The 13,796-nt window shown below is 35.7% G+C and overlaps 1 protein-coding gene across 7 annotated transcripts in view; it reads left to right on the top strand.

Moving 5' to 3' along the window:
• TSPAN12 (tetraspanin 12) overlaps positions 1-11,562 on the top strand; it is a 90,080-nt gene extending 78,518 nt beyond the window's left edge. For 5 of the 7 annotated variants that reach the window (XM_016189043.2, XM_016189044.2, XM_060196485.1 and 2 more), the window contains exons 8-9: positions 3,579-3,740; positions 10,014-11,562. In XM_016189043.2, coding sequence (XP_016044529.1) covers positions 3,579-3,740; positions 10,014-10,319 — 468 coding nt within the window. In that variant the 3' untranslated portion in view covers positions 10,320-11,562. Of the gene's footprint in view, positions 1-3,578; positions 3,789-10,013 lie in introns of all 7 variants that reach the window. The other 2 variants (XM_016189047.2, XM_007525008.3) reach the window with 2 other exon arrangements.
• The last annotated feature ends 2,234 nt before the right edge of the window (positions 11,563-13,796 follow it).

Below are 13,796 nucleotides of genomic sequence, written 5' to 3'. Positions count from 1 at the left end.
AGGCACATACCTTACCTGAACAGCTATCTCCCTGGCTCAGTGATTAAAATAAATAGACCCACTGTGATCTGCTATATTTTTAACTACATTGACTTCTCTTAGCTTTGCTAGCAGTAACATGGAAGTATACATTTTCCTGGTTATATATTTGTGCTTGCTAGCAGTAGATTTTCAAATTAACATTTTAGGGACTTTAGTTTCCCACTTTGGTGATTTCAACACCTTCCAGCTTTGCTTTTTCACACTCTAGACCATCAATTTATTAACAGAGATATTAAAGGGCAGAAATTAGTAGCCACTTGGACGAGATGGCAATCAAGATGAGTTTTAGGGGTAAAGTGTGAGGTATCCATAGTTTTTCACTTCTCCCCTAAGTCTTTATGTTCACAGATAAGGGAACTACCTCCCCATTACTGGTCAGTAGCACCTAAGGAAAGAGATTTTGAGTTAACATTTTGAAATGTTCTTCTGTTTGGTCAGGTAGGGAATGCCTGTTGCAGGGCATGACCTCACTAGGGAGGTTATGGGTTTTCTGACTTGAGTCTCTTTAGAAACATTATTTTTTGATACAAATAAAAACATGTTCAGCAAATTCAGTCTTTTATATTGGGTGACTGTAGTGGAGATACTGAGAGTATTAAATGAGGTGTGTGTAGCTATCATTAGTAAGAAAGGAGACTTTCCCTACTGCATTTTCTATGTGTGGTTTAGTTGGTCTTAACTCATAAAATAGAAAATCCTGCAATGAATCTCATTCTTTGCTGTTTAATTTTTTAAGTAAACATTTATTTCCCTGCAGGGCTTACCATTGTCAGAAGAGATGTGCTGGGCAAACCTGGTTAAAGCTTATGAATTCATCAGCTTCTCTCAATCACTTTTTCAGTTCTAGAAGAAAAAAGACAGAAGATTATATATTTGTGGGAGTAGGGTGGTAGCGTAGCGGGTTAAGTGCACATGGTGCAAAGTACAAGGACCAGTGTAAGGATCCCGGTTCGAGCCCCCAGCTCCCTACCTTCAAGGGAGTCGCTTCACAGACGGTAAAAAAAAGTCTGCAGGTGTCTTTCTCTCTCCCTCTCTTTTTCCCCCTCCTCTTTCCATTTCTCTCTGTCCCAATAACGACGACAACAATAATAACTACAAGAACAATAAAAATAACAAGGGCAACAAAAGAGAAAATAAATAAAATTTTTTAAAAAGTTTTAAAAAAAGTTACTTATTTGTATCTGATAATGCAGTCATTTTTGGGTACATGCTTATTACAAAACATCAATTGCAAAAATGTCAATACTGGTATGGATAGACTTATTGATTTTATTTGTAGTTTATATTCATAAGCATATTAAATGTTGACCTATTTTTATGTGACCTGTGAATATATAGTACTGAAAATTTATGGGTGTTTTTCCAATTTTAGAAACTCATTTCAGAGATTTATCAGAGAATTATTTCAAGTGTATAATTTCCTCAAGTGAAATGAGACATCTTGACATGTCTTCAAGTAAATTCTGAAAAAAAAATGTAGGGATTAATGATTTTTATTTACAGCTGATATTGGCCAGAATTATAATATTGTAGTAAGTCAAGTAAGTCAACCAGTATGTATTATCCACACCTTTGACATCTGAAACTATTAGGGTAGAGCTAATTTATGTTTTATTTAGAAAGAAAACATATTTAAAGTAAAAACTCAAGAGCAATTTACTTTGAGAAAAGCTATTAAGTGAAATAATTTCTTTCCTATTCTTAATCAAATCTTCTTTGTAAAAGAAATGCAGTTTTGAACTCTGACATTTCTATTTTCTCTTTTGACTGATTCAACAATTTTTTGCTTATATAACTAAATATCCATGACTAGTGCATTAGATTTCACAGGAACATATCTGTATTTTTTCTTCTCTAAAGGGCTTGCTTTTCAACAGCAGTGTCCAAGTTTACGTTGAAAAGTACAAATGTTATGCATTATTGTTTGACTCAAAACAAGTTGCTAGTGTATGTATAGAATGAACTACCTCAACAAAGATGACACAGAACAGGCTGTAATCCTGGAGCTGTTTCAATATAGGATGAAATTTTAAAAAAAAGTAGGAAGAGACTGAGGATCATAGAATGATACACAGAAATGTGGAAAAATACTATTTTCTCAAAAAAAGGTATCGATACTCTTTTGGAAAGTTAATCTTTAACTTCAGCTATGTAAATAGTTTAGATATTCAACATAATATCTGCTACTCTATGAGTTTTCACAAAGCATTCTAAATCACTTGAGAAATATTACATTGTGTACAATATAGGGATATTTGTGCTTTTATTCCTATGTGTATAGCATATATATATATATGTATATATATTTAGCTAATTGGAGAATTTAAGGAGACCAATAAAAGGATACAATAAAGCAATAAAATATACATAAGACTGGAAAATCACAGTTAAGGAAACTTAAATATGTTTCAACAGGATAGCAAATAGGGTTGCTCATTTTAGAGTTCATATTTGCCTTAACGATTTTATGACAGCCAGGTTTAAAGAAGACATAATTCCTTGCACAATTTAATTTAGGAGATCAAATATTCTAGCATTTGAAAGGGATCAAGATACTGAAGTTTTGATTTTTTTTTTCATTCAGGACTTTATGTCAACTACTATAAGTTATCTAGGAAAACACCTTTAATATATTTTTTATACAAATTTTATGAATAATTTTTTTCTTCATTTTTTTTTTTTTTTAGTCACAGTATTGCTCAGTGATAGCTTATAGTGATGTAGGGAATTGAACCTGGGACCTCAGAGCCTCAGGCATGTTTGCATAACCATTATACTATATTTCCTTCCCCAATTTTTTTTTTTAGGGAATATTCTTTATTCTGGTCTATCTTTTCTCAATGTAATGTGTAAATTGGTTCATAGTAAAAATATGGGATCACAGGGGATTCTTCACTAGGTAGTTGGTTTTCAAGCACAATTCCAATGACACCAGTATGAAGGCATAATAAATAAATATCTTTTTTTAATGTTATTTTATTTTAATGAGAGAGTTACAGAGAGCAAGAGACCAGAACACTGTTGTATGCTTTACATTGGGTTGTTCTAGCTCTCCCCCTGTCAAGAAAATTGGATCAGTCCTGCTGGTTTTCGTGGGCCTGCTTGGCCCCGCCCCAAGGAACCCCGAGAGGGTTCCGGAGTTCCAGAGTTCCAGAGTAAGAGAGTGCTTGGCACCGTCTCGGGGGAAAGAGGCAGCAGAGTTCTGTTTGGTGATTAGTTTGGGTTAGTTTATGAATCGTTGTTCCTGAATAAAGAAATACAGCTTCCCTGCCCAGCCGTATGTCTCTGGTCGTCTCTGTTACCCGCTCATGAAGCTAGCCCGGCCAGCTGGAGCCACCGAATTTTAACAACAGAACACTGCTCACTTTTGGCTTATGGTAGTGCTGGAGATTGAACCTGGAACTTTATAGTCTCAAGCATGAGAGTCTTTTGCATAACTACTATTCTTATTCCAGTCTTTGCACTTTGCACCACATGTGTGCTTAACCCGCTGTGCCACCACAGACTCCCACATAACTACTGTTCTATCTCCACAGCTTCTCAGTGATTTTCATGCTAATTTGAAAAAATGTAAGAATAGACTTGACCATGCAATGGAAAGAATCTCTGTGCTAGAAGAAAAAATGATCATAATTTCTCAAATGGAAGAATACAGAGAAATTTGGTTTAGGAGAAATGAAGTAACCACAAGGAATATGGTATACTACTATAAACGTCATTATAAGAACAATGAGCAATTCTAAAAGGTGAAGAAAAAAGGGAGGAGAATCCATAGTCAAGGAAATAATACTTATTATAATCTCATAAATCATTGCTAACTTACTAATACAAGTAATATTTTAAATGACTCAATGTAAGAAGTAATTTAGAGATGACAGTTGACTTAACTTTAAAGCAAGCAACCTATGTAAGTCTTCTCTCAGAGAAAAAGATGAAGCAGAAAATTGTAATTCAATAAACTATAACAAACGTCAGTAATAAAATGTTTTGTCTGAGGGGTTATTTATGCCTTTTGAAAAATAACTCCCCTATCTTTCTAAAAAGTGAAGGGACCTTTGCTTTGAGAAAATCACAGATGCCTACTTGGGCAAAGAGTTAACCTCAGGGCCCTGTCTCTTTGTGATCTGTCATTAGATCACTGTTGTGTACTCAGAGGATTGGGGGATTGGAGAAGAAGGAAGGGTTATGAAGCTGTAACCCTTGTTATAGCAGCAATTCTGTAACTCAGCATTTCCTCAATAAAGTGAAAAAAGTTTCTCTTTTTTTTTTTTTTCTATTTTACTTATTTACTTTCCCTTTTGTTGCCCTTGTTATTGTTGTCGTTATTAGGACAGAGAGAAATGGAGAAAGGAGGGGAAGACAGAGGGGGGAGAGAAAGATAGACACCTGCAGATCTGCTTCACCACCTGTGAAGCGACTCCCCTACAGGTGGGGAGCTGGGACTCGAACCGGTATCCTTATGCCAGTTCTTGGACTTGGTCCTTGCGCTTTGCGCCACGTGGAAAAAAGTTTCTATTTGTATTTTTATTTCTTTATTGGGGAATTAATGTTTTACATTTGACAGTAAATACAATAGTTTGTACATGCATAACATTTCCCAATTTTCCGTATAACAATACAACCCCCACTAGGTCCTCTGTCATCCTTCTTGGACCTGTATTCTCCCCCCGCCCCCCCCCACCAGAGTCTTTTACTTTGGTGCAATACACCAATTCCAGTTCAGGTTCTACTTGTGTTTTCTCTTTTCTTATCTTGTTTTCAACTTCTGCCTGAGAGTGAGATCTTATTGTTATTTGATTGCTGATGACTTTTCTGAAATAATTTAGTAAATTGTTGTATCCTTTGCCATCTATACCCCCTGGAGTCGGCTGTATCTTAGCAATCAGTTAATGAATAAACAGAGGTTTCACTAGATCCCAGAAACCAAGATCCCTTATCTGAGGATCTACAGAACCTGGAACTTCCTTAGGTATGAGATCTTGAAGTCCTTGTACATACATCTTTCCTGTGCATGTGCACGGTGCTAGACATGAACATTGCTTATGTGGATAATTTCTAGATCCCTCACAAATATGTCAGAGTTTTGACAAATCTGTGAACTTTGCATTTTATGCTTTGCGTTTTAAGCTTTTAACCAGCTCATTTGGTACAACTGTTTCCCACTGCCTCAGGCAGCCTCTGAGTTAAATAGTCAGCTCCCACTGCTTCTGACAAACACCCTGGGGGAAGAAGGTGTTCCCGCCTGATTGAGTTGCAAGTGAGATCAAATAAACACAGTTTTTTACAAATGGGTCCTTCCAGGGAAGCTGTGAATAAGACAAATAATGATAGTACTCTGAGAATGCAGCCTTGTTCTGTTCCTTATGGTGACTGCAGGGTTTCTGCTTTTTTTCATAATAGCCTATTGGAGAACTTCATTAGGAAGGTATAGGGACAGGACAAATTAAAATGTCACAAAGCTTGTTTTTATTGAGAGTCAGCTGTTTTGTTTTTTTTCTTGAATAAATGCACCTTAGCTGCCATTTTCACAAATCTAAATTTCAAGAACTTCACAAATGTGGATTCTAACCATATTTACTTATCATATGGAAGAGAAATTATTCAGAGATCCTTTACCAATTCTATTGATATCACTCTAGAAGAGCCATGTTACCCAGAGAGCAAGGAGTTCCCTTTCACTTGGAAAGCACTAACCTAAGTACTTGTGAATTTGGGAGAGAAGTACAGATATGTAGGGGGAGATACCTCAGTTGTGGATGCTGGTCTCCAGGTTCAATTCCTACCCATAAAAAACTTCTCCTCCCCCACACCCTCCTCACCCCCACTACTGGCTCCCAGGCTTTTGGGAACTTGCAGATTTCTTTTGTTCCCAGCCTCAGCTGGGGTCCTAGCACAAAGTTTTGTAGCTTACTTCTGGTTCCATTCTTGTTTGCTCCTGCCCACTTTCTACAAGTAGCTGGGTTGTGTGTTTCAGGCCTAGGTGAGGCTCTCTCTCTTAGTCCCCATGCGTGTGTATCTGAGATATCCCCATTCTGTAATGCCATAAGCACATCTTCCCTTGCTTGCTAGAGTTATACTGGTTTTTCTGAAGAAGAAGAAGAAAAAAAGTGGGTTTGTCTTGTAAGTTATTCTATGATTTTATTCCTTTGCTGTCCCTGTAGTTCTTTCCTGCAATCTAGTCCCATCTTGGAGCTAACGAAGATGGCATTATCTGCCTGCCACCATCTTTCCCCAGTGTGAGTGGTGGAGTTTTGTAGGCATCAAGCCTCAGTAGGATGGGGTGTGGAATTGCTGTTTTATCCTTGAATTTAGCCAAATCTGTAGAACTTCAAGATGAGATAGCCAGAAGGTATCTCAGATGGCTTAATTCATCTCTGATATTTATACTGCTTTCAGAAGTGTGTAATTGGACCTACCTGTTACTTTCAATTTAGATGGCTGCTCTTTGCACTGCTAGTTTTTATCTGCCTTTATCTTTCCACATCTGCTTATCAGTGCTTTCTTGAGTGGTTGCTTTTTGATTTATGGCATAGTGATCTCTCAAGTTGCCTTTACCTCTAAATCAGTCAGAATCATTATGACAGCTACATCTAACATCATACTAATTGTTTACTTATTAAAGACCCATCTTTGCTCTAAATAGTAAAGCCTAGATAAGGGATATATTAAACATAACCCAATATTATTTTATTTCAATTTCTTTATAATGACCTCATGTACTACCTCACATGGCAACACTATTATGTATCCACATAAATTAATTTTATAAATATCTGAAACTAAACCTTTTGAATTCAATGATGTTGATGTGACTTTTCCAGATTCTATAAAATATTACCTTACTAATATGGGGGTTAGTGGTTTACCATCTCAATGACAAATAATCATTAGGGCTTAGGGCAGTTATTGCACTGTCCTGAAAACTGACAGGCACCTCAGCTTTCACAGACATGAACTGTGGCAAGTACTCAATGGTGATGGAATGCTGTGTTGTGGGTATTTAATATTCTTTCAAAGTGTAGCACCTCAGACTTATCCACTAATACCTGTTGCTCCATCTATTTTTGCCAACATCCCAAACAGGTAGGGAGTATTATTATTATCCATTTTCAGATCAAAAAGAACAAAAATCAAAGAGAGAGGAGAATTAATTTACCAAAAAACAAAATAAATTTTAAGTAGTGGAGTAGGGTTTTGAATTTAGAATTCCAACTCTGTATCATGCCATATGGTATGATGTAAGGCTGCTTGCTAGAATTACACATATAAGTTAATGGGCTCTTATGTAATATCTGAGTGGTATTCTTTGAAAAGGTGTTTCAAATTTGGATTTGAATTCTGACAAATTGTCTTTTTGTTATCTGTTATGATTTCCTAGAGTGAGGGGATGAGTTTTGTGTGTTTGCACACATGTGTGTTCATACATGTTAGTGTATGTGTTTAACAGGTCAGATGATCAGAGAAGTGACTTTATTATATCAGTACTTACTAGTGTTAAACAGTAAACATTTTTATTATCGTTATTTATTTATTGAATAGAGAAAGTCGGAAATCAAGAAGGAAGGGGGAGATAGAGAGGGAGAGAGACAGAGCCAGAGAGACAGCACTGCTTCACCGCTTGTGATACTTTCCCTCTGCAGGGGGGGACCAGGGGCTCGAACTTGGGTCCCTGTACACTGTAACATTCACTCAACCAGGTGTGCCACCACTCAGACTCAACAATAAACATTTTGATTTTAATTTTGGTTAAATTGATGAACCTCTGTTAATCTTTTATTGTTAATTTTCCTTACATGGTATAGTAGTAGTTATTGAAAGTCTTTGACTTATTTTACTATCACTATTACTTCACCACTCCAAATTGAGTTGTTCAGATAAAAAGAGAGAGAAAGATAACACAACATCAAAGCTTATCACAGTGTATTATTGAAGGACCTGGGCTTGAACTTGAGCTGTCTATGTGGCAAAGAAGGTGTCTTTCTAGGTGAACTGTCTTGTTGGCGGCCCTAATATGATTTTAAAATTTATTGAGAATTATGCATCCTGGGATACAATCACTGGTCAAAGTCTTACCGTTCATTATAATACAGAGATTAACAATACCTACACTCTTGCTTTCCTCCATTTATTTGGGGTGCTTATGAATCTGGAGAAGAAAACAAGGAGACAGTCATTAAAATAATTATGAGTTCCTTTTTATTCAAAGAGCTGCTTCTGAGTCATTTTATTCCAAACTCAGAAGAATAAAACCTTTGAAAAACCAACTTCTTATTCTTTGCAGATACTTTTCTTTGGCTCTTTGTCCTTTTCTGTGTGTTTAACAAGCAGAGAGACTGGTTGTCTTTATTCTGGTCTATCTTTTCAAGGGTGTCTGTGTAGAATACTGCCTTGAAGATATAGTGTGTCCCTTCAGAGAAAAGAGCAGATTTGCTTATTGTCTGGTGTAGTAAAGATAATGTCTGTCTCTCCATTGCAAAGGATAGGTTTGCTCACTGTCCAACTAGGATATTACATTACCTAAGTTTAGGGGAATTCTCTGATAATGCAGGTCATGACATAACCAATGTCATTTGAGTGGCCCACAGGTTTGGGAAAGTTATGGTGCTCATGGGATGGAGGAACCGACTTGCATTCTGGTATTTGCTATTGCTACATGTTTTCTACCATCATCCCTGAAATGGTGGCAGGCAATCTGTTAGCTTCCAGTGGAACAAAAGCTGAGTCTTCATATTTTTTGAAATGTCTTGTAGATACAAAAGTAATTCCTAAAATTTCTCCATAAGTTAGAATCTACTTCTCTTTAAAAGATCGATTTTCCATTTCCTTACCATGAGTTCACTAGAGACATGATAGGTAGACTTTTTTTTTAATCGCTTCAGAGGTAACTTATGACAATTATTAGGTATGTTTTATGCCTTTTACTGTGTCCCCTTGCCTCTAATTTTCCTTGATAATGGATTTTAATTTTTCTTAATTTTAATTTTCTTCTTTCAGAGTATCTACCTTAGTCCTCAGCATTTTGCATATAATATTAACTAACTTGTGAAATTTTGAATCAGTATGTATTAGGGATCTATGACCTGTATCCCAAATCTGTTTTGACTGGTATCTCTATGACCTATATCCCAAATCTGTTTTGTTTTTTATGCATGAAATTTCATTAGGGGGCAAGGGGGTGGCACACCTGGTTAAGTGCACATGTTACAATGTGCAGGGACCTAGGTTCAAGCCCCCAGTTCCCACCTGCAGAGGGAAAGCTTCTGAGTAGTGAAGCAGGGCTGAAGGCATCTCTCACTGTCTCTCTCCCTTTCTACCTCCGCCTCCCTCTCAACTTCTGGCTATCTTTATTCAATAAATAAAGACAGTGATTTTTTTTTTTTAGTAATTAAACAAAAGAAAAGAAGCTTCATTAAAACTGTCATATCAGGCTGAGGAGATAGCATAATGATTATGCAAAAAGACTTTCATGACTGAGGCTCTAAGGTCCCAGATTCAACCCCCAGCACCACCATAAGCCAGAGCTAGCAGTGCTCTGGGGTCTCTCTCTCTCATTAAAATAAGTAAAATATTTTTAGAAAAGAACAAAATCATATTTACTCATTATAACTGCTTTCAATAACAGATGAATAGTTGAAATGAAGACTATATGACTTGTAAGGCCTTAAAAATTTACTGTCTGGCTATTTCCAAAACAACTTCTCTAGATGTGTTTTGTAACAGTGCTTCTCAATTTCAGTTTGTGGGAAAGACGAAAGGAGGAGTACACTCATGAGAATCACAACAGCAGGTGATTTTCACTTTTCAAAAGGTTCACTGCTCTCTCTCCTCCAGCTTCCTAAAGGCAGTCTTTGTTGAGAGTCACTGTCTTTTAAACTCTATGATTCTAGTCACTTTTTAAAACACTATTTGCTTTCACTATTTTGACCTGCTGTAAGATACCCAAAGTAACTTTGACTATGTTTCTTTTACAGGGTTGTGGAAAGAAAATGTATTCATTTTTGAGAGGAACCAAACAACTGCAAGTGCTAAGATTTCTGGGAATCTCCATTGGAGTGACACAAATTCTGGCCATGATTCTTACCATTACACTGCTCTGGGCTCTCTATTATGATAGAAGAGAACCTGGAACAGAGCAAATGATGTCCCTGAAGAACGACACCACTCAGCAGCTATCATGCCATTCAGTGGAGCTGTTGAATCCAAACCTGTCAAGGATATTTCAACATACACCCATGGCAAACAGCTTTAACACACATTTTGAAATGGAGGAGTTATAAGGATTCATTTTACTGGATGTGTGAATTCTTGAGCATATACTGACCTCTTTCAGAAATGCGTAGAAATAAAAATGTTGCCATAAACAGATGCCTGTGCATGTACTTTTCTACCCCATAAAATGAGGACAAAAAGTTCTATATCTAAAACTCTACGTGGACATAATAGATGCCCTATTAATTCTGAGGCTTGTTCTCATACCCACTTTGTAGTATGTGTAAGATTTTAACTGAACACAGTTATGCTTTAAGGTTTATGTTCCAGCATAGTTAAACACAATTTCTGCATGTGTGTCAATGACCAGCACTAGAGTGGGATTGGAGGTACCATAAACAATTGATAATACTTCCATAAGCTTGCTAGTAATATAAAATACAATTTAATTAATCACACAGGAAGTTAGATAATACTAATAACTTTTATTACTTGGCAATAAGTGCTTTTGAGTCTGGATGGATTGCACATAAGATAACTGAAAATTGGTGACTACCTTAATGTGATTGTTACTGGTTATTAAAATAGTCTTACTACTTACAAGGACAAATTAATAGTGTCTTAACCTGATCAGGGATCTATGTCTGTACATAAATGTATGTGTTCAATTTGTATAATTCGGTAGATTTCAGTGCTTATAATGTTAAGTTGTGAAAAGAGATATACTGTCTTGTATAGCACAGTTATTTCTAACTTTTCCGGGTAATAGAGATATAAAATTCTACCATGGGTTTATAATGTGCACATAACCAGAAATTTAAATACATAACCACTAATTTTGAAATATTTTCAGTGTAATACAAAGGGACAATTATTATTCAGGATGTAGCTTGTTTTGCTAGGAAATATTAATAAGAAAGTTTACATATAACTTGGTTTAAAGACTTAAATACTATCTTCCAGACCTTTTTTATTTACACTCAGATACCTTTTAAAAGAACTTATCTTTGCTTTTCCATGCAAGAAACAACAGTTGCCAAGTCTGAATATAATTTTACAGAGAACAGCATTTCTTTTCTCTAGTAAAATGCTTTGGGGAATCATTAAAATAAATGATAATTTACTAGAGAGTTTCTTTGCTTTGCTTCACTGATTAAAATACTGTGGTGAATGACAAAGATAATAATTTTTTGCAAGAGTGAAATATATTTATTTGAAATGGGAAAAGTGCATTTTACTGTATTTTGTGTACTGTGTTTAATTCTCAGAAAGTGGAAAGAAAATTAAAATATATTAATAAATAATTATTAGCAAATATTAACTTGTGTCTAATTTTTATGGACTGTAAGCACTTTCACCACTTGAGAAGATCAGCAAAGGGAAAGTATATGAAAAAATTATTGAATAAAAAATGAATACTCATTTGCATATTTGAGAACTGATCTATCTTTACTGGGAAAAGGCAAAAAATGTCTATTTTTGTTTGTTCATACCTAAATAGTAAATAATTCATTGTTCAATATAATATAAATTACCCATATATGCTAGTTTATCTTTGTTTCTGAGCATAAAATGTTTTTATTCTAAATAAAACACAAAATAAAGCCATGTACATTCAATTTATCTTTTCAATAAGTTCATATTCCTGTTTTAATAATAAATTTTCAAAGAAAATGAAGCTAAAAGACCCAATATTTGAAATTTTAAAATTTTTATATCTTCCATGGATTTACATGAAAACTGAATAAATTATTGGCTAAATCAGAACCAAAAGCAGCCTCCCCCCTTTTTTTTTAAGACTTCAACTCATCACAATTTTACTTAGATGCTGATTTGAGACAGCTATGAATATTTGAATTAATGAATATAGATCAAATTAGATGCTTCCATTCTGATTCATCTTACAGTCACAGAAGGAACAATCACACGTTGTATTAAACTTAGTAAAAGTACTCAAGATTATAAATAAAAGTAGATTTCTACATTTTATTTAGATTTTGATATATTAACAGATTTAATCCTCTGTAATAGCATAAATTTAGGTGGTCATATATATAATGTATGGACTTAATTTGAACAAATGACATTTATTGCAGTGGTCTACAGAGGCCTGTTATGGCAGCAGTGCACCTGGGGTAATAAAACTGCAAGAAACTTTTAAACACTCACTTAATATGGTAGAGCTGAAAAAGCTCACTGTTTAGGTATATTGTTAACTGTTTCTTTGGTAATTTTTAAAAGCTTTCTTTTCTCAAAACTACCAATTTTGTAAGTTAAAGATTTAAGATTACATTTGGTTTTGCTAATAGTCAACTTAAACTGTCAGAGGACCGTAAAAATGTTATCTGTCCTCAAGCATTATAAAATACGATTAAGAGACACTCTTGCTAACCATAAGTAAAATTATATGCAGATAGGGGATGATTCTTAGGAAAATGAGACACAGTAGAGTGTAATTAAGGCAACTACACCAGGGAGATGGTCTTTAAGTTGAAGAAGAAAGGAGTTGGGGGACAGGGAATTAACTAGCTCATGGAGAACAGCCTGTGATCAGTACTCTGAAATCATAATTGTACATTATTTTGGGGACAAAACCTGCCATTCAGAATGGTCAGGCAGAACATAGAATGTTCAAAGACATGCTATGGGACAGGAAATGTATGAACTTGAGTTTGGAACATCGTTCTGAAAGCTCAATGGGGAATCACTGATAGATTTTCAGCAAGATGGGTGATTTGTACTTGAGAAATTTATCTGGATTACAAAAATGGAGAAACTGGAGACAGAGGAACAGGTATACCAATGAGTCAGTTCTCCTGGGTGGGCCAGCCTATACATAGTATAAATAGGAAGGTCACTGAAGTGGCAGAACAGCAGGGCCTCTGGTGGAGATCTGGTTAGATTGTACAGCTGTGGACCTGGAGAGAAAGTGAAAGACCTTGACCAGGACAAAGGGAGTAAAAAAAAAAAAAAAAAAAAGCCTGTACTTGAAACTGAGTACATCAGGATGAATTTAACAAAAATTAGCAGCAGATTGATCTCAGGGAGTATGGGATGAGAAGCAAAAGAAGAGAAATCTCCATAGACTCTGTACCTGGTACATTGGCGATGGTATTAACTTAGATGGGAGACTGGATAGGGGACTGGGCATGTGGGAGGGTAATTAATTTGATTTGGGACACACTGAGTTGGACTTGCCTGCAGTACCTGCAGATGGAGATGTCTGCAGGCAGCTGTAAATCCCAGTCTGGAGCTCTAGAGAGTTCACTGCAAAGCCTGAGAATTCTTATGCGCCGCTTTCCAATCACAGGAAACCTGACAGTAAATGGGCTGAAAACCAAAATTTAAATGATGAGAATCTTAAGCAGGAGGCTACAAAAGTTTCCTTTTGTTTGAACTCCTACTCCTGCAGATGAGTCAAAGGAGGTAAAGAATGAGAAATGAATACACCAGTGAATCTTTTGTGGTTAAGAAGCTATTTCCTTAAAAAAAAAAAATACTGTTAACTGCATTGTCATTTCACCCAACTCCTCTTCTTACTATTA

This window comes from Erinaceus europaeus, chromosome 8 (assembly GCF_950295315.1).
Source record: "Erinaceus europaeus chromosome 8, mEriEur2.1, whole genome shotgun sequence".
NCBI lineage: Eukaryota > Metazoa > Chordata > Mammalia > Eulipotyphla > Erinaceidae > Erinaceus > Erinaceus europaeus.
The sequence above is the reverse complement of the archived record's forward strand: the minus strand, read 5'-3'. Positions and strand labels throughout refer to the sequence as shown.